Source organism: Westerdykella ornata (genome assembly GCF_010094085.1).
Source record: "Westerdykella ornata strain CBS 379.55 unplaced genomic scaffold EI97scaffold_15, whole genome shotgun sequence".
Classification (NCBI taxonomy): Eukaryota; Fungi; Ascomycota; class Dothideomycetes; order Pleosporales; family Sporormiaceae; genus Westerdykella; species Westerdykella ornata.
Window position 1 is genome coordinate 238,607 of NW_022986865.1, and position 19,527 is coordinate 258,133.

The following is a 19,527-nucleotide window of genomic DNA, read 5'->3' on the forward strand; positions in this document are numbered from 1 at the left end:
TCTCATTCCAGGTGAGAATTGATGATAATTTTATACATTAGAATGACTGAAGCAAGTTCTTTGTAAGCGTGTCCCCAGCATCCAAGCCCGGACTGGAAACTGGTCTGTCAGCCAGCAATACTTTCTGCGTTGCAGCCACCACGCTTCCCACCCTCTGATCCAGCACCACACCTGACAAACTCTCGTGTCCAAACTGGCACATCTGCATAATGTACGGACATGTGCCCACCTCATCCATTTCTGTCCGCATCCCCCTTCACTGGTTACCGCGACCCTGATACGTGTCCCTGATATCCTGCATCTCCGCATCGGGGTCCTTAACCAACTTGGAAGGATCGACAGCCGGCACGACTTCGTCTTCCTCTTCAGAATCCACCTCTGTATTCGGTGTCAGCGTGCCGGAACTCACAGTGTCTGGGGCCTCGGCGCCATCCGCAAGCGCCTCACTCTGACCCTTGACTTCAACCGTGATCCCCTGCCCCGACACACCACCTGTACGCTCCAGCGGCACCGTAATCTGCTCGATTTCGGTGTACGAGGGAGGAGGCTCATCCGGTATGGCGTCCTCGTGGTCCTGGCCAGTATTGGTCCACTCGTCGTCGGGCAGGGGCGCAAAACTCTGCTCCTCCGCCCAACCGCCGAGGGGTTCTACGGGGCCGAAGTCTTGCTCACCAAAGCCCATTTCCCTCGCCAACTCTTCATTGAACTTCACATTGTCATCTTTCACGAAGTTGTAGAGGGCCGGCGATAATGGCAGGGGGGATTCCTCGAAGGCCGTGTCCTTGGCGTACATCAAGAGAGCATGTGAGCTCTCACACTCGATTCGGTCAAGCACGAAGTCGACATTGGCCACACGTTCGCGAAGGATGTCGACTTCGCCGTCATTCGCTATCAGATAATGGATGCGCCACCAGCACAGCTCATTGGTGAGCAGATCCCGCTGCTGAAGGTAATACACCCCACGCTTCGTGGAGGCTCCAACGAACCTGTAAGGGTGTTGTTGATAGGAATGTGTGAAATCCATTGTTTCCGGGGGTTCATGTGCTTTGTCAACGTCCATAGTCTCGCCTGACTTCACAATATCTTCTTGTTCCTGTGACGGCTCAACAGGGCTGTCGTTTTGTTTTGATTTGGCGTCGATATTGGGCGATTCCCGGTCAAAGGGTGGCCTAAAGCGAGCTTGAGTGCTAGCAAGAGTCTCTCTGATCTTGGTCTTCTGCTCTTCCAATTCTGTACACAGTCAGTATGATTGCATCATGCAACAGCAGCTATCCACATACCCCTGAGTTGACTCTCGATCTTGCTGTAAATTTCTCGCAACTGTTCGAGTGCGGTAGCGTTTCTGGAAGCATGTGGGGAACTTTCGACACCACCCTCGTCGCTAGGTTGGAAGGCTTGCATGCTTGTTTCAAGCAGCTTCAGCGTCTCCACCTTTTCCCCAGGCCGCACATTCTTCAGCTTGTACCATTTGCGCGTTTCGATCTCTCTTTCGATGGCACGGAGCTGGCTACTGCGCTCTCTTGTCTCCTTAATCAGCTCTTCCATGACGTTCCTATTTTCCTCCAAGTAACGGTCGATATAGAGGATGCGAGGTAGTTTGCAACGAAGCCCCGTGGTGCCGTTGCTGTTGTTAAACATCTCCAGAATCAGCACCTCGCTTGGTATGGAAATGAGTGCAAGCGCGTGGTTCGCATCATCGCCAATAAACGCGTTGTCTAGAACATCGTAAAGTGGCTGATCCTCATCGCCTACTGGTACATGGGCATCGAGTTTGAAGAAATCCTGCTCCTCACTTCCGATCACAACCTTGGTTCTAAGTTTCCCGGTCAGATTCTCATGGGTCTGGTTCTCGTAGGCTCGTGCCCAACTGAGCAGGAATCGATGCATTGGTCCCATCTCTTCATTCACGGAATCCCCTTCCATCGACGCATGTTCCACGGCAGATAACCGCGCCAAGCGCTTAACGCTACCATACGCCCTGTCCGTGCCATCCAAGAAGGCCATGAGGCGTTGAACTTCATATATGAGCTCGAGATCTTCTGGTATTCCTATGCTCGACTCGTGCATGGGAGATGATGGCTCCCCTCCTTTCCACCAATCGGTGCCTACTAGATAGTTGGAGGCTTCAATTTGCGGAGCAAGCAAGAAATTTCGGAATGTCGGAATCGAGTGCGCAATGGTTAGCATCGCTGGGAGGTAATCCTCGCTGGGCAATGGCTTCAGAATCGTTGGACCGCCCTCTTCCCTCTTCCGCTTCCCCGGCTGTGCATCTGGAACCAGTTCAGTAATCGTAGATATGGGCACCATAGCCCATTTGTCTTCCTCATAGACATCTCTATTTGCCGGGCCGAATACCGCAGGAGAGTTACCTCTGAGTACCCCCATTTCTTGCTCTTGCTCTACACCTGCACCAGTCAGACGACATGTTCCAGCGATATCTGCAAGTGTGACTAACTTTGGCGGACCGGGCTGTCGCCCCGTTCAGCCGCCGTTGTCCCGGCGGAGCGATGACTGGTTCGTGAAGGAGGCCGGCTCGGCGCACCGCTATTGGGAACACTGTGAGGATATTGTTCAACGCCTGGTGCATACTCGATGTTGAATGCTACAATGAAGGCATGTTAGTCTGAGGCGGCCAAATGAATCTCTGGAGCTTTCCGTACATACAGGGAATATTGCTGCTGGATGTGTTCTGTTGGCCGTACCTGTCTGCACCCCAAGAAGCAGCGTCCCAGCTCTGGTTTCCATTGGTATCCTGTTGTCGGAAGGTCAGCATGGCAGCAGGCCACGTCGTCGTGGTGGCGTACCTGCACCGAGCCTCCCGGGTTGTTGAAGTATTGATTCACTGCGGCGTTTACATCGTTATTGTTGAGCTGTGGGTCTATCAGTACGTTTGTTGCTTGGACGGGACCAAAAAGCATACCTTGAGAAGCTCCTGCGCTGTGTGACGCTCGACCTCCAATATGCCCTGGAGCAATTTGACATTCTCTTCAGTGACATTGGCAGCCTGCGAGTAGGCCGCCATATCGAGTGAAGTTTGGAGGTTGTTGGCGGCGAAGGCGCCGCTTTTAAGGTAAAAATCGAAGAAGACAGGGCGTGGAGGAGGTGTGAGTTCGGAGCGCCAGGCTTGTTGCAGCTTGCCAAACAGGCGGCCCCGCACCTGCTCGCGCTGTTTGGTCCTGGATGACCACCAAACGATGGGGGACCAGCAGTCGCAACGGACGGCTCTCTGTCGCCTGGAGAAAGTAGGAGGTGCACCAAGCTCTCCCTCAGAAGCAGAGGAAGCCCGCGACCTGGGTGACACGAACAACAGAGGAGATCAATGACGCTTGATTGGTCCGTGCGCCGCAAACTACCATTGAATGATATACATACTCTACTCCGTATAGATGCCTGAATTGACATGTCCAATGGGTTCCTGCATAGGAATAGCTTTCGGTGAACGATGAGAGACACCGACGTCCAGACATTTTGAATCGTATTCTACATAGGGGTATCTTGAATCACCACTATTATACAAGCCAAGTACGAGCTCCCATTCCCGGTCACATGCGCGCAGCTCAACTGACAATCTCACTAACACTCTTGACACCGTCCTCTATCTCCTTGAGTCCAGCCTCGTAGCGTAAAATGTCGTGAGCGCCAGGACCGAGGGGACGGAAAATCCGCCGGCCCATTTCTGCATCGATCCTGTCCTGCTCCTCCCTCCACTCCCGTCCAGCGATGCTGTACTTCTTGATGATGCCTCGATATCGCGACAACGCTTTCGACTGCGTCTCCCTGTCCTGGCCTAACAACGCCTCTCTTCTCTTTTGCATGGTGTCGTAAAGCTTCCATCTTGACGCCTCGGGAATTTCCTGGATATGATATTCGACTTCCCAGTCGTCAGTAGGAGTGAGATCCTCGGGGCGCTCCACGTAGTGGCCATTGACACGGTTTCGTGTCGTCAGGGTCCAACCCATCAAGGGACCTCGAGGTACTGCCGCAGCGGGAGCATCTTTCGTAGGCCCCTCCTGATCCCCACCCACTTCTGACGTCTCCTGAGCCGACCCCTCGTGGCTTTCCTCATCTTTCCCGTCCACGTCATCAGAACCTTTGTGGGCAGACATGGTACTGCTCTCGGTGGGGGCGGATTGTTCCTGCTCAAGCCCCTCCTGCACGTCTGCCGCTTCCGTCTCACCTTGCCTCTCATCATCAATGACCTCCTCATCGACACGGTCCTGGATTTCCTGCCACTCGGCCTGCACATCCGGGTCATTCCGGTTCACACCGATCACAGTTCGCTCAAATTCCCGATATACTTCGTTCTTGGCGTTTTGGATCTGATCGGCCTGTTCGTCTGATAACGGCTCCGCAAATATGTACAAGTAGGGAGGATTGCGCGGGCGTGCTTCTTGTGTTTGGAAGTGCAAGCGAAGCGTCTGGGAATCGTTAGTCGAGGTTCAGGAAAATCAGGATGGAAGCATACTGTGTCTGGGAATTGCGACGTAGCCTTCTGCAACATCTCATCCAATAGAGCAACGCTGAGCTTAAACTCCTGGTCTCCCAGGCAAGTGTCCGTTTGGCCGTGCAACACGTTGTCCATGTCCGGAAGGCTCAGGTATTGGAAGCCAAACATGCGTTCGATATTATGATATGCCACGAAGATGCCGTCCATGCGTCCCATGCGTACTTGCAATGAGTACTTCAGCATTGTCGCCCTAGTCATGTCATAAAATTCACGCTCAAATGATTCCCACTCTCCCTGTGCATAGCGAAGCTGGTACCCGGATCCAGTCTCGTACTCGGTGTGATCCATGCGAATGGACACGACCGCACGCGTTTTCAGATCGAAGATTCCGGTTCCAGGGAGGCGGCTGTCGTGAGCATCCAACTGGGATCGCATGAGAAAGTTGCCGAGCTTGGAGTAATGGAAGCATCTACCCGACTCGTCCTCTGCCGGTGCTTCTTCTGGACTAGAGCGACGGAACCGCTCAAACTCTTCACGGGAAGTAGTCAGCAACTTTTCCAGGGAGTGGCCCAACCAGCTCATGATGTTGGGCGAGTCGTACGACTTGTCGGCATCGATTGCGTAAATGCCGTCCTTCCACCGCAGGAAAATGGCCGTCGGGCCCGTGGTAATCTTGGAGAATTTGGGACTTGGCTCGGGAAATTTGCGCGAAAGCATGGTGTGATTCAACGGCCGAAAGCTGGAGAGGAGGAAATGGAAATGCTGCAACACGCCCGACATGCTAGAGGTTGAGCCAGTGAACTTTGTGTTTAGCTTCCGCGTAAGGGCCAGCAGGTCAGGATCCTTGGAAGAGGTCTTGTATTCGCTGAGAGCATCAAAATCGAACTCGGCTACCGGCATGATCCTCTCAAGGTAGGGATCGAAGTTGTAGACGCGTGACCGCGGGTCCTGAAGCCGGTAAACGCCGGGATTGAATAAGACGCGATCCAGGCCATAGGACAGTCTGGGAACTGGGGGAATATGGTGGTCGATGGCCTGGAAGTGCAGGTGATCGGGTGACAGCACTTCGATCTCAAGGGGCGTCCCCTTTTTCTTCTTTTTTGTCTTGGATGTTGTGCCAGCTCCCAGCAATGCTTCCTTCAAGGACATAACCTTCTCTTCCTTGCTATCAGTGCTCATGGTTGCCTTCGGCAAGATGGCCTCATCACCCTCTCTGTTACTAGCCTCCTTCGGTGGGGCGTGCTTCTGCTTGGTCTTCTTACGTCCGTCGGTGACGACCCTCCGTACGGGCGCCTTCTCGGGGGCCTTGACCGAGTTCTTCACCCGTCTAGTCCTCTTCCTTCCCTTCGGTGCCGCTTGAGCGGCCTTGTCTGCGGACTTGGGTGCCCCCGCTGCCGAGGAACCCCCCTTCTTTGACGGTTTGTCCACATCTTTGTTGAGATGGGCAGGACTGGCGGCGAAATGGCGACTCGGGGCGGGCGAAGGGGCACGGACGGCACACAGCAGACAGACAAACGGGCGACGAGGCTGCACAACGGTTAGGAGGCTCCGATACGACATGGGAAAGTGGAGAGAGGGATCGAAGTCGCGAAGGGTGTGCAATTGGGAGTGGGTGGAGCTCGGGGGACGCGTCTGGTGTTTGCGTCTCAGAAATCTTTGGACGTCGGCTGATGGTTCCTCCGAATTCCGATGCCAAGGATCTGCGAGATGACGTAATCTGGCCGGGGCAAGATTGCTGATCGACCCGTGGGAACTAACTTGGGCGGCCGATAGATATTTACCACTATCACCACCATTGCCCACCATCTACTCAGTACTCACCGGCCGTTGGTCCGCCGTGATGCCCCAACGTGCCTGGCTAACCAGCTCCGAGTTCCCACTAACGTTGTAGTGCCTCTTGGATTGTCCACCACCGCGCCGCTCCCACCCTGTTGCCACGAGCCCCCGCCGTGTGCCGCTCTGCCGTAAACACCCCGCCTGTTCGCCGATTGGCTCCCTGTGAAGGTGCGACTTTCCACGACGCTTGCGCCTTTCCCACCACCTCGACTTGTGTCATTCTTTGCATTGCGCCCCTGCCCTCGTCACGCACTCCTGCCGCATGAGACGCTCCCCTGCGCGTGGATTTTCAAGGGCGCCGTCAGCCAGCGTCGCTGTTCGGCATGTCCAAGGATAGCAGAAGACGCAGCCTCTTCGCCGGCCGCTCTCTGGGAGCTCTGACCGGACTCCAGAACACCAGGGAGGATGATGAGCCCTCCAAGCTGTTACGGAAGCGCCGCACTGCTTCCTTCAGGACCACCCTCTCAACCGCTTCGACCCAGCCCGGCGACGACGAATCCGTCGGCGGCAGTGCCAGTGCCGATGCCCCCTTCTCCCCCAACACCGCACTGTCACGAGGAAGCCAGAGCCGCCCGAGTTCTGTGTTCGGCTCCCTTCGTGGGCTCCGGCGCGATGATGGCCCTGACGAACCGCTGTCGGCGGCTTCAACACGCACCTTCTCAGGCAATCGATCCGTCATGGATGACAATCTGCACAACAACCACGTGCTACGCCATGGCGAAGTCCAGACGAGCAGCTCCATGTTCAGGAAGAAGAAGGAATACCTCGTCCTGACCGAATCGCATCTGATGCGCTTCAAAAATCACCAGAAGGCTGCCGACGCCTTCTCTGCGTACGTCGTCGCCTACCTCATCCACCTCAACCAGCTGACACGGTTAGGATACCCTCGCCTTACTCTCGTTCCTCAACGTATCGTCATAGCCAGAACCCTTCTGGCGGATCGGCTCACGATATGCAGTCCATCGCATCGGAAACATCTGGTGATCGTGCTTTAGGGACACCGCTACGTCAAATCGTTGCTGTATATCAACTGGATGATGGTAGGCCGCACTTTGCTTTTGAGGTTTCCTACCTTGACGAGGATGTGAACCATGCGTCCTCCATGACCCTCCAATTCGGGGATCCCAACGAAATGTTGTTGTGGCTCGCCAGTATCCGGGAAGCCGCCAACCGCGCCAGGCTTGCCGATCCCGATCCCCTCTCTGCCTACAATTCTCATCTGGCTGCGCGTGTCGTCGAGGCCGAGCGGGACTACGTTCCTCCGCATTACGCCATCTACAAAGTTGTCCAGCGCGTCGTCGGCAAATCCGGTTCCAGAGCCTCTTCAGACGACCTGTCCAAAGTCATGGCTTCGGTCTCGTTCTTAGCCATTGGGGTGCATAAAGTCCACCTGATATCCCTCTTCAAGCCCCAGTCCCAACGCACGTCCAGCCCAGCGTTAGGGTCGTACCATACTCAAGCCTCGTATGGGATTTTGACCATCACCGAATTGCATGTCAGCGAAGTTGACGACACCTTCGAGTTAACGTTTCGGTGGGTTGTCCCCCAATCACATAGAGCACTCACTCACTCACATTTTCAGCCTGCCTTTACAGAAGCCAAAGGTGCTTCACCTGGCCTCCCTTGCATCACGCGATATCGCCATTCGGCTGCGGTACGTCGAATCCGGCTTACGACCCGAGTGGGAGTCACGGCCTTATCACTTCATTGTACCCGACGATGTGAAGCATGAAATCCTCCGCCAGTCCAGCCCTCATCCCATCGACCAGAATTCTCTTGACCGCACACTAATAGGCTACTGCGTAGCTTACGATGTCAAGCCCGAAAGCATACGGTACCAGATAACATATCCTCCAGAGGATTACCCTCGCTTCGAGTTGCTACGGCCCATAGGTCTCCGAAGAAACCACTATACTGTTTTGGAACTCCTTGCCGTGATGCGTTCTTTGAGATACAATGAAATGTTCGGCGGCATCTCGTTCAAAGACGTCCAACTGGACGTGCTAAACGGCCTCCATGACGAATATGGCGCGGAGCATGTTTGCACGAAGACAAAGCGGGGAACGCCTGTTCGAATGGACGTGGAGGAGCTCAGTAGATCTTGTTTACTCGTTCAAGAGATTCGTGCACTGGCAGTGACCAGTCGGAAAGTTAGACGGTTGGACTTCACGTCGTGCATCACGAGGAAGCCGCCATATATCCTAGAATCCGGCCATAGGGAGCATGATGTGGGATGCGGCATTGTAGAGGCGCTATTTCCTCTCTGCAAGTACCAAACCACCAATGTCGACTGGATAGCGCTCAACAACATCCAGTTGGGCGAAACGGATCTCGATTATCTTGTAGCAGCCGCTGTCGAGCGGAGTTGCCACCTGCGTGCGCTGGAACTCCGTGGATGTGGCTTGACCGACCGCACTTTATCGCTGATTCTTGACAGCCTTCGCCCTCAGGAGGCCACATTAGAGGCACTTGACATATCATCAAATCCTGTTCGCCTGTCACCAACCACTTTCGATTCGCAGATTGGGGTATTTGGATACCTGACCAAGCTCCATCTTTGCAATCTTTCACGAACATCCGGCCCCGAGCCTCTGATTTCACTCGAAACTTTTCAGGCGTGGAAACTGCAAGAGTTGGTGCTGAGTGGGACATCGCTCAATCCTGCCATGGTGGATGCGATAGCGAGGTATGTCTAACCCGATCCTTGATCGGCAGGGCCGGGCTTACAGCACTATAGCTATCTCGTGAACTACAAGCAGTCCAAGGGGTTACGTGAACTTCGGCTTGACCATTGTTATTTAACTGGGCGAGACGTCGCATATCTCTTGCACTCCATGACCGAAACCCCAGGGGTGGCTAGGGAACTGCATCTTGATGTCAGCGAGAATGATATTGAGACAGACTTGGACAGTCTCATCGATGCCATTGCGAGTGGTTTGGCGCCTTCCAGCCTGACCATCCGGTTGATCGAATTCCAAGAAGAGGCCGATTTCCGCAAAATGATTCTTGCCCTTACTAGAAACACCACGATCCGGCACCTGGATATCTCCCGCGCTTCGCTTCCTTGTGATGCTTCCGAGGCGACCTGCCAAGCTCTGGAAAAGATGTTTGCCGATAATTCAACTCTCGAATGGTTGGATATATCGGGTGAAGACTCTCGGCTCGAAACGACGAAGCTAGGAGTGGGAGTCAACCGAGCTCTGAGGGGACTTCAGAGGAATCGAACATTGAGGGTGCTGTACATCAGGTGTAAGCTTCTGGGTGGCTCTTTTCGTAATGGAAACTGACAGGATCTAGATCAAAAACTCGGGCTTGCAGGCGCCAGCACCCTTGCGGATGTCCTCAAAGTCAATGATACCTTGGAAGAGCTACATTGCGAGAACAACGGTATCACTCTTGGTGGTTTTACCGATCTAGTCAATGCTCTGCATCGGAACTTCACCTTACTGTACCTGCCGACCATGGAGGAAAGCCGCCAAATGGCCCTCAAACAGACGGAGGATCAAGTCAAGCAAATGCGGGACGAACAAGCTGCGCACAGCCGAGCGCGCTCGAACTCGATGCGCAGCAAGCTCGCGAGCAAAGTTGTCGGCAAAGCCCCGAAGGAAAAGCTACAGTCGAGTTTTCTGTCCGATCAAGATATCAAAGCTGCGCTCGGCCTCGTTGACGAAAGCTGGGAGCGGCAGGAATATCGGTTACAGCAGTACCTACAAAGGAATTACAACATCGCCAATGGGATTCCCACGGCGCTGGATGTGGATGATGAGGAGTTTGAGAGGCCGGATACAGCGACTAGTCTCGCCAAGATTGTCGAGAAGGTCAAGCTTGAGAGTACCCCAACCGTGGAGAAGAATCTGCAGCTTGGAGGCGTGGCGGAGAGCCTAGCTGCGAAACAGCTGGAAAAGGAAATTGAGATGTCCTTCTCGGAGAATCGGGATGCGTGGAGACTGTCGAGACTGTCTCATAATGGCTGATGGATGCTTTGATTGAAGCCAGTCCCTTCTAACAGTCCTGCAATCACGGGAAGTGGTGGATTTGACTCTATCTTTGTACGATGTATGGATGTTGGCATACGCATCGAGCAAGGCGTAGCATTGGTTATCTTCAGCGCTTCTTTGTTTTTTCCGGCGTATGCTCCGTTTCGCGTCGAGCATAAGCAGGACTTTGAAGTATTTGCTTCCTGCGGCGGGCATGGATTTCATTCGGATTGGGTGGGTTATCGGGCGCCATGGATTGATGGGTTATAGACTTGGGAGGGAATGCTTCGGTGCGGGAATGGCTATTCTACTAAACGTTTTTGATGCGACGTTGTGTTGTATTTGGTTGGATCTCAAGTGTATGCTTATCTGTATCTTTTACCTTCACCCTCCTTCTCTCCTCCACCTTCACGGGATGTTGTCGATTGAGCGGGAGCCTCGAACCCATTGGCCGCGGCCCAGCCGGAGCTTCGCCGGGATTTTGGGGCCCGGCTGAGGAACCCATGTCTTGTTAAAGTCGCACAAGTCGCACCGGTCAGAGAGCGAAGGCCTTGGGCATCCCATCATGGCCTCCTGAGGCGAAGCTCACAGCCTTTCCAGCTGCCGTAACAGGGCTTGGATGCAGGCTTGACTGGGCTCTTGGACAGACCATTTGCCTTCTCAAGGCAACCGCCGTGCCACAGGAAGTGGCAGCCCTAACTTGCATTCATATGCTACGTAAAGAGTGAAGAGGCTGAACATCCGACTCGACTCTTCTCAGCTCGAGAATATCAGACTAAACACCTATTTTCTCCTCCAGGAAATGCGCGCCAACTTCACTCAATGTCGTCTTGAGTTTTCGGCAAACACTACCGAGGGTGAGGAGCTTCGTGCGAAATGGGGTTGGCATGGTCCCATTGTTGGTATCGAGCGAAACAACTTTACCCAGATATCTAAAGCAGGATGCCTACACCTCTGTGGCCCGGGTAGAGACTACTACCCGTGGGAAGACGTCTCTAGCACTATCACCACATGGATACTGCCTGTTATCGGAACCCTTCTCCAAGCGCCTTTTGAAAGCAACGCGGCAAGGCGAACGCTTCAAGCCATTACGCGCTGGGTGGGCTCGCCTATCGCGTCTCTGTCGTATGTGTTGTGGAGTATCAAGGTTTCCGCGAAGGCCGCTCTAATGGTCGATATGAGTGTGAAGTATGACGAAACACCGGATTGGGAGTCCGATTTTGGAAATATGAGGGACTCCATGTACCTCTTGCTGGTCATGAACCAGTATACACTGAAACCGACTGCGGCATCTGCAGCTAAAGAAGCGGAAGGCTTGCTGCGCATCGTTCTGTTCAGTAAAGATCTTGTGCTGAGAAATACGAACTTAACACTGCGGCAGCGAAGACAAGAATTGGCGAGGGAGCTTCGTGAGATGCGAAGGCGTGGGACTGTACCAGGCACGTAAAGTACCTTGCATGCTAACTAATAGTTACGTCAACCTGCCACTGACCAAGCTGTAGCGTTCGTATCTATCATGTGGTTTTTGTTCGCCTTTGCGCTTTCTATACAAGACGCATTTGGAGCCCTCGGTTCCAACTCCACCGCCCACGATCTCGCATTAGGATGTCTCCTTGCCTGGTTCCCAATCCTGATCATGGGTTCAATCATCGATCGCAACCCCATCGCAGCTGAAGCAATCAGGGAGAAGTTGAACGCTCTGGTTGACGACGTCCGTGACGCTTTATGTGATGAGCGGAATCTCACCGATTTTATCGACACATTTCCACAGGATTCGGAGTCTGAGGAACTCGGTATCAGAGTCAGAGAGATAGCAAGAAGAGGACAGCATATGAACCGCTTCTTTTCTGACTTTGCGGGCCAAGGTCGAATACGATGGCATTACGGAGCCGCGCACCCCATTCTTTCTGATATAGAAAACTGCTACATTGCGCACAAAGGGCGCAATTGGCTCGCTAACGATGAAGAAGCTCGCGCAAGGCTTGTCCTGGGACCCGTCAATGACGAGGGCCTGGTGTGGTTCGACATACGTGAATTCTGGCAGGTCGCGAGCGCCACGGTAATCGTCCTCGGCAGTTGTGGCGGTGCATTCATTCTGAGTTACTTCACGCCCACTGTTGGCCTTGGATGCCGTAGTGGAGGTTATACTATCTTCTTCAGCGTCGCACTAGGGCTTATGATAGTCGAGATGATAGTATGGCTTGTTCTTTCGCCATATGAAGTTGACCCCTTGTGGCTATGTCGAAACAGCAGTATCAGCCAACTGGAAGGTGCCGCGCATGAGAGATGGAGGAGGCTAAGGAGAAGAGCCTCAAGATTACTCGTCGCTACCGAAGCGTTATTTATAAGGTGTGCTGTGGGGCTTGTGCTTCTTTTCCCATGGCGAGAGCATCACGCTGTGAAAGAGCATGTCGAAGCCGCTCTAGAGAACATATTGCAGACTGTGAGAGAAATGAGCCCTCAGAGAAGATGGGAACTGTTCTTCTTCCGACCAGTGGAGACGTTCAACACCATCTGGCTTGTAAGTTTATCTTCTGTACGTAACGAAGATGTGCATTCACTGACTAGTTGATGTTGATAGGTATACATTGTTGCTGCCCAAACCACCGGATGGTACAAAACATGCGATTGCGTCACTAGTAGCTGGGCCGGGGGTGGAGGATACCTTGACTTCAGCGTCCAGGACTCAGCGAACAGCAAATGGGTCTTCGCATATTGGTGCGCCGGAACCATTCTAACATCCGTTGTCATGGGGTTTTCTTTGTTCTACATCACGGTCGAGGTAAGATATATGATGTCCATATCCACTTTGGATGCTGATCATGGTTGCAGTGGTGTCAACAGTCTTTTCTATCAACGGAGAACTACAGCGACGCCATGCGTGGATTGCGTCGGACAAGGAAATATAGACACTGGACATTCGTCTTTCGACGCATATCTCGTAAAGTGTCCAAATACACGTTGGATCCTTTGGAAAGCCTCGCTATCATGGTTGGACTAACAAAGCAGCCGCAAAAGACGCTTCTGTGGACGAAGGAGCACGCGTATAACTGGCATCCTGCGCACCCTCCACCGGCAACACCTTCACGGCGCCATCGACCATCTCCCTCCATCGAACTGAGCGATTTCTCGACGCCGGCACACCACGCAGGCTCACAAATCCAGTGGCATGATCCCGTATACCCCCCGTCAACAATTCCCACGCGCCGACCTCGCAACGAGAGCGGCGCCTCTCTCAGTCCACCAGGGCCGCTGACCCCTACCCGGCCGAGCCATGATTCCTCAATGCCTCTTCTTCAAGGAACGTCTGAAACGTATCGCCGTGGCAGCAATTCTGAAGGTCGTTCCAGTGGGGAAGGGCGGGCCGGTTCCGAAGACGCACCCTCACACTGGGCGAACCAGGAACAGAGGGGCGATTTGCTGGATCCTAGCACAATGTTGCATTCTCGGCGGGGTCACCGCCGTGCGGACTCTGATGCTGGGAGTCCGTCTGAAGGCATCGTGGGGGCAGAGCGAAGGGGCATGCATGGCCCAGGTGATGTGGACCTTGAGAGGGGAACGACGTGACGATTTCGATCATGGCAAACGGGTGAATGCTAGACACTGTAAGATATACTCTGGTAGAGTAACGATGAAGGTCACGGTATTCTTTAGCCTAACCTCATCAGGGTGATAATACAACCCTTCCCTATCTAGATGTTCACGGTGAGTTTAGCAGCTAGTGTAATTTTCAAACGGACAAGAACCGGGAGGTGTTATTAATACGACGCAGCGAGTCACTTTAAATCTACGGCGAAGTATGAGTTGACCAAATCATCCGATATCCAGTCACGTTCGAAACCAATTTATGCCGATGAGAGCTTGTGACGCCCACGTGATATTCGGTGAATGAACTAATTGTCATCTTGGGCGATTTACGGAGTCTACTCGTGATTCTGGACACTATGAGATTCTTACAGTTTTAAAAGAATGATTCCGTGCACATTATATCATGGGTAAGGACATCAAACGGCAGGGTGAGCTTCTTAAGAACCATTGTAGACTGCATGGTACAATTTGCTGCTGCAACCTTGCCGTAATACTGCCGGCCCTACTAAATAAGACTGAGCCTGTACTCATTTACCAACTTTTAAGATGAACCAGAATCAATCCCCAACGCCTTTGCGATAGCCTTCCCCACACCCGTGGCACTCGCCGGGTTCTGGCCCGTAATCAGACGGCCTTGAACAACAACCTTCTCGCCCCACAGCTCCGCTGCTTTGACAAACCTCCCTCCAGAAGCCTTTTGCAAGGCATCCTCCGGAAGGAAAGGCACAGCCTTCGACAGGCCCATCTGCTCCTCCTCGGCATTCGTGAAGGCGGTGACCTCCTTGCCCGCGACAAGGAGACTTCCATCCGACAACTTAACATTGTACAAGACCGCAGGGGCATGGCAGACAGCCGCAACAATCTTCCCCGCCTCCCAGAACTCCCTAATCAGCTGCTGGCTTGTGGGATTGTCGGCAAGATCGAACATGGGTCCGTGGCCCCCGACGTAAAAGATGGCATCGAAGTCCTTCGCCTTGCCTACGAAAGTCTCCAGCTTTTGCGTATTCTTCCACACCTGTTCGTCATTCTTCAGGAAGTTCACCGAAACATCGTCCTTTGCGGCTTCGATGGATGCTGGGTCCAGTGGTGCTTCGCCGCCCTTTGGCGAGGCAACTGTGATGTCGGCTTTATTGCGGAGGATGTGATAGGGGTGGGCGAGCTCGGGGAGATACCAGCCGGTGGGCTTGTCGAGGTTTCCGAGCTTGTTGTGCGAGGTAAGGACGACAAGGATTTTGGGAGCCATGGCTGAAGATTCCAATGTTTGTTGATACTGCTGACGACGGAGTAATTAACAGATGTTGATGGAATGCGAGGTGTGAGGTGCAGGATGGAAATCTCGATATTGGGAAATGGTGATTGTTCGTTAAGCGTTTAGGGGATATCGACTCATGATGACGGTACGTTGCACCGGTTGGACGTCATGACGTCACGGTGTTCTGGAACTATGGGGTTACAAAGCTTCATCTTCCATGGGGTTTGATGTATAGCTACCGGTAGCTACGGAAAGGGAAGATGCTGATGTGTGTGTTGTCTCGATTTGCTACCATACTATATTGTGGTATACTCAACATAGTCGTAAGCGGAGATTGTCGGGTGGCGACCAACGTTTGCTCCGTCCAGAAAAGGTGTCTCTGCGCACTACACTCAATACATGCGATTTAGCCATGTGCTTAGATCCTTCCTGTACTACAGACATTAATTTGCCAACATTGAATTTCACGGTTAACAGTAGAATAGGACATTTTCATTGTAAAGTGTCACGTGACCGATACAACCAGGACTCCGCCAATATCCAACCAACCTTCTGTTGAAGGTCCTGCACCTGTGAATTATCCTTCTGAGGATCTGATTCGGTAATTACAACGTCTCGTGGCTGAGAGCTTTTATAATTGTCTGCTGCGCTTATACGAAGCTGTGCTTATTTACCGTTCTCTGGGCTTTCAAAGTATGCCCTTTGAAAGCGCAAAAATGAGTAAATAATAGTTTGCGATGTCTTTACACAGTAGGAAATCCTAGATTTTTAATTCTAAATTGGAATTTGGCACGCGACAAGCTCGTGAAATCTGACCCTGTACGCAGTACGCAACGGTGACGTAGCGAGCTAAAACAATAGTTTACTCTAACAAAACACCATCTATTCCGCAACACCTCTCCTACCTTCTACTACCTACAGCCCGACCCCAAGTAGAACCTCCATCGTCTCCTACCAGAACCCCAGAAAAGGTATCTAAATCCAATCAGCTAATTGAAGAATCCGAACTCAGCAATGCCACCGTATGTTTCCCGTACTCTACTTTCCCGGGGGTCGTGGGCATTGTCGCAAGCATGGAAATCCTCGATTCGCTTTGCTCATAATGCTCCCAGGACACTTCCGGAATTCTCGCTGGAGGGCAAAGTCGCAGTTGGTAAGCAAGAATGTGCGCATTTTGTTACGCACAACGCTAACAATGAGCAGTGACTGGGTAAGAAACGTTCCGCGTGTACAATCTTCAGCGCATGGGTGCTGATAGATGATCGAAGCGCTTCGCAAGGCTTGGGACAGCAGATCCTCGCGGCTTTCGCTCTATCGGGTGCTCACGGTGCAGTCGTCGATCTGAAGCAATCCAGTGCAGAGGCGTCAGTATCCTCACTGCAGAAAGAAGTCAAGGAAGCTGGTCTTCCCCCACCGAAGCTGCACGGTTACGAATGCGACACGTCCTCCGAAGAAGCTGTCAAGTCGACCTGGGACAAGATTGTATCGGACTTCGGCAAGGTTGACATATTGGTCACAAACGCTGGCATTACAGGAGGTGCGCCAGCGGAGGATTATCCGTTCGAAGACTTCAAGAACCTGATCAATGTCAACCTGAATGGCACCTTCCTGTTTGCAAGGACCGCCGGTAAATGGATGATTGAGAATGGGGTCAAGGGCAACATCCTCATGGTCTCGTCGATGTCGGGTTCCATCGTCAATAGGCCACAAAAGCAATCTGCGTATAACGCCGTACGTTCCACCCGAATCTGTCGTACCCATAACCCTTCTCTATTATTTTCTTGGATCCATTTTAACTTAGTCTTTTATAGTCAAAAGCTGCTGCTGGTCAACTGATGAAGTCACTCGCTGCGGAATGGGCACCCTACGGGATACGGGTGAATAGCCTCTCACCAGGGTATATCCAGACAGAAGCAAATGCTGGCGAAGAGATGGAGAAGTTGAGCAAGGAGTGGCTCCAATACATTCCCATGAAGAGAATTGCGAAGCCGGAGGAGTTCCGAGGCGCCGCTGTGTTCATGTGCAGTGATGCCAGCAGCTACTTGACCGGGAGCGACATCATCATTGACGGTGGCTACTGCGTGTGGTAGCTGTCCTTGTTCGGTTCTGCACTGTGTTACTGCACTCAGATGAACGCACAGCATGCCATGGGAAGTTAGGCGCTAGGTGTTCGAACATCATTCTTCACGACGATTCCGTATCCGTTTGACCTGGACGCGTCCCTCGAGTTCGGCATTGCCCCGGATTAGTTCGTTCCGCTAAGATAGTCAATCAATTCATGAGACAGTACAAGAAGGCGTCGCAGTGTTGGAGATCAGTTTACTGGACCAAGTTTCGTTGGTCTCGCTCATACCATTTTCGAAGAGTCTCCTGGCGAGTTTATTGGATCCTGACCTTGAACAATAAGACAAAGCATACTGTTTAAGATTGGGAGCTTTTATCGGCTCCGCCATTGCAAAGGCGTATAACTGTAGTACGCTTTGCTCTCCGAGTACCTGGCTGAGGTCAGAAGAGCGTCAGACCAGTTTTGGGACCCGGAGTGTTGAGCATATGGGAGATCTAGATTTGCGGGTGGGGAGCGTTGTTCTGACCCTTCCTCTTTGTTCCATGCAGGATATGTGGTCCCCCCGTCCCACCACAAAGGCACAGATGTTCAACCTATTCACACCCCATTCGGGATAGCGCAGTCTTGGCATCAAAGGTCAAGTTGATATATCAATGTTAAAGAACCTCCCGCAAGGCGTCGCCGTTGCCTTATACGTTCGTTTTGTTCGTACTGTGCGATCCAAATGATCACGGTACAAAAAATGCGGTACCATCTCCTGGGCTCCCCGGACACGCTCCGCGATGAGAAGGAAATCGAGGGCGCAGAGAAACGACCGCGGATGAGCCGGTATCTCGTCCTTTTGCTCTCCGTCACCACGGGAGTGATTGGGCTGATAGTTGGATTTATGGTCGGCCACCGCGTGGATCGTGGCTGGTGCACAAACCTACCTGGTAGGAATGAGATTCCTAGCTCGCACTAGTATATGACTGATTGAGTGTGTAGGTCCGAGTCGTGGTGTTGAGAAGGTGGTCTGGGAGAGGAATCTCACATTCACGGGAAAGCCGAGGCAAGAGTGGCAAGATGCATGGCTGGAGTTGCTTCCTGGTGAGCGCACCTTAACTTCTCGGACTGTACACATGCTAACTTTGCGTCTAGACGATCTTGGCTTTATCTTGCATCCAGAATGGACTCATGGAGAAGAAAGAAGCGTGACCGTGTTCCATCAACTACACTGTCTGGTCGGTCCCTCAATCCCCTCACACCGAATAATGACCATTAACCATGAACAGCGCGCACTCCAAGTCGCCTACCACAAGGCCATCGACGGCGGCCTCACTTTCCAACCCAACATGCATATCAACATTTCCCCCGTCCACACAGAGCATTGCTTCGATTACCTGAGGCAAGGCCTTATGTGCAGCGCCGACACGAATCTCGAGGTCAACGACTTTTGGGCACGGACGATAGGGACTACTACTGGACGGACAGAGCGGCAGTGCCGGGATTTTCGTGCTGTTGTGGAGTGGGCGCAAAAATGGAAAAGCGTGGATGGGAAGCATCCTGATGACTAGGATTCTGTTAGGACACGCATGCGGTGACATGTATATATTGAATGAGCCTGTGCAAAAACGGGTTGGGCTGTTACCTATATTCAGGAGTTAGTCTGTTTGTCACCAATCTACTCCCAACCATCTCGTGCTTCCTGTGTTCCATGAGCGCTTACTTAGACAAACCGTACATTATGTAGTCTAGGCCCCAGAACTGCTGGTCCATATTTTGCAATCTACTATCCCGTAGCATGATGGTCTAATTGGAAAAGACCATCATATGATCGTCGTTCACTCGGCATGGTATGACTTCCCTTAACCGTGTGCCATGAGCAGAAGGAACCACTCCATCACCCCAGCCTCTACCAATGCCTCGCACTGCTGAAACATCGTTACGCACCTCATGTGCTTCTAAGGCACGCACCGCCCGGTCAGAAGGGTTTGCCCTGATTTAAGCACTTTTCTTGACATTGCCATTGTAGATACAGACTTCCCCTCCCGCTATCAAAGTTGAAATGACAGTCTCTACACTTTGACTCCACCACGTTTAAGATGAAGACATTACTGTTTCAAAATGTTACCTAGCTGAACGTCTCCGAGAAGACTCACCGTCGCCACCAGACTAATACACCTTCCCTCGAGCACCACCTCCTCACTCACTTCCACTTGAGGTCGCTGAATCTTCTTAGACATACAAGCCGACACCTCTTTGGCGACCCGGTGCATTTTAAATGTCCCCATGCTTCCGGAATAGCTTGCAAATTCCATCAGTACAGGTGATGATGTATTATCTGAAGAACCACACGGATGCCACTCTGGATGGAGTCACGGAG

At 52.6% G+C, this 19,527-nt stretch overlaps 7 protein-coding genes across 7 annotated transcripts; 4 read left to right on the forward strand and 3 right to left on the reverse strand.

Moving 5' to 3' along the window:
• Positions 1-4: 4 nt before the first annotated feature.
• Positions 5-3,022, reverse strand: EI97DRAFT_475749 (uncharacterized protein; the record flags this gene model as incomplete). The annotated part of the gene is made up of 6 exons (XM_033801926.1): positions 5-1,230; positions 1,281-2,405; positions 2,456-2,602; positions 2,665-2,752; positions 2,805-2,870; positions 2,921-3,022. 6 exons carry the CDS (start codon positions 3,020-3,022, stop codon positions 257-259), a joined length of 2,502 nt encoding a protein of 833 aa, XP_033652749.1. The 3' UTR covers positions 5-256.
• Positions 3,023-3,557: 535 nt separating this feature from the next.
• Positions 3,558-5,596, reverse strand: EI97DRAFT_379879 (Pet127-domain-containing protein; the record flags this gene model as incomplete). Its single annotated transcript, XM_033795734.1, has 2 exons — positions 3,558-4,418; positions 4,466-5,596. 2 exons carry the CDS (start codon positions 5,594-5,596, stop codon positions 3,558-3,560), a joined length of 1,992 nt encoding a protein of 663 aa, XP_033652750.1.
• Positions 5,597-6,232: 636 nt separating this feature from the next.
• EI97DRAFT_434449 (RNI-like protein) lies at positions 6,233-10,617 on the forward strand. The gene is made up of 5 exons (XM_033798630.1): positions 6,233-7,115; positions 7,163-7,816; positions 7,866-8,969; positions 9,021-9,532; positions 9,581-10,617. The coding sequence occupies exons 1-5, from the start codon at positions 6,607-6,609 to the stop codon at positions 10,255-10,257; spliced, it is 3,456 nt and encodes a 1,151-aa protein (XP_033652751.1). The 5' UTR covers positions 6,233-6,606; the 3' UTR covers positions 10,258-10,617.
• A 161-nt stretch (positions 10,618-10,778) lies between these two features.
• Positions 10,779-13,898, forward strand: EI97DRAFT_400707 (uncharacterized protein). The gene is made up of 4 exons (XM_033796444.1): positions 10,779-11,699; positions 11,763-12,781; positions 12,842-13,042; positions 13,093-13,898. Exons 1-4 carry the CDS (start codon positions 11,063-11,065, stop codon positions 13,825-13,827), a joined length of 2,592 nt encoding a protein of 863 aa, XP_033652752.1. The 5' UTR covers positions 10,779-11,062; the 3' UTR covers positions 13,828-13,898.
• A 240-nt stretch (positions 13,899-14,138) lies between these two features.
• On the reverse strand, positions 14,139-15,425 carry EI97DRAFT_434450 (class I glutamine amidotransferase-like protein). Its single transcript, XM_033798631.1, has one exon. It carries the CDS (start codon positions 15,089-15,091, stop codon positions 14,390-14,392), a length of 702 nt encoding a protein of 233 aa, XP_033652753.1. The 5' UTR covers positions 15,092-15,425; the 3' UTR covers positions 14,139-14,389.
• Positions 15,426-16,114: 689 nt separating this feature from the next.
• Positions 16,115-17,190, forward strand: EI97DRAFT_459516 (NAD(P)-binding protein; the record flags this gene model as incomplete). The annotated part of the gene is made up of 4 exons (XM_033801016.1): positions 16,115-16,253; positions 16,304-16,310; positions 16,369-16,831; positions 16,912-17,190. 4 exons carry the CDS (start codon positions 16,115-16,117, stop codon positions 17,188-17,190), a joined length of 888 nt encoding a protein of 295 aa, XP_033652754.1.
• Positions 17,191-17,907: 717 nt separating this feature from the next.
• Positions 17,908-18,718, forward strand: EI97DRAFT_443456 (uncharacterized protein; the record flags this gene model as incomplete). The annotated part of the gene is made up of 3 exons (XM_033799828.1): positions 17,908-18,097; positions 18,150-18,251; positions 18,303-18,718. 3 exons carry the CDS (start codon positions 17,908-17,910, stop codon positions 18,716-18,718), a joined length of 708 nt encoding a protein of 235 aa, XP_033652755.1.
• Positions 18,719-19,527: the final 809 nt, after the last annotated feature.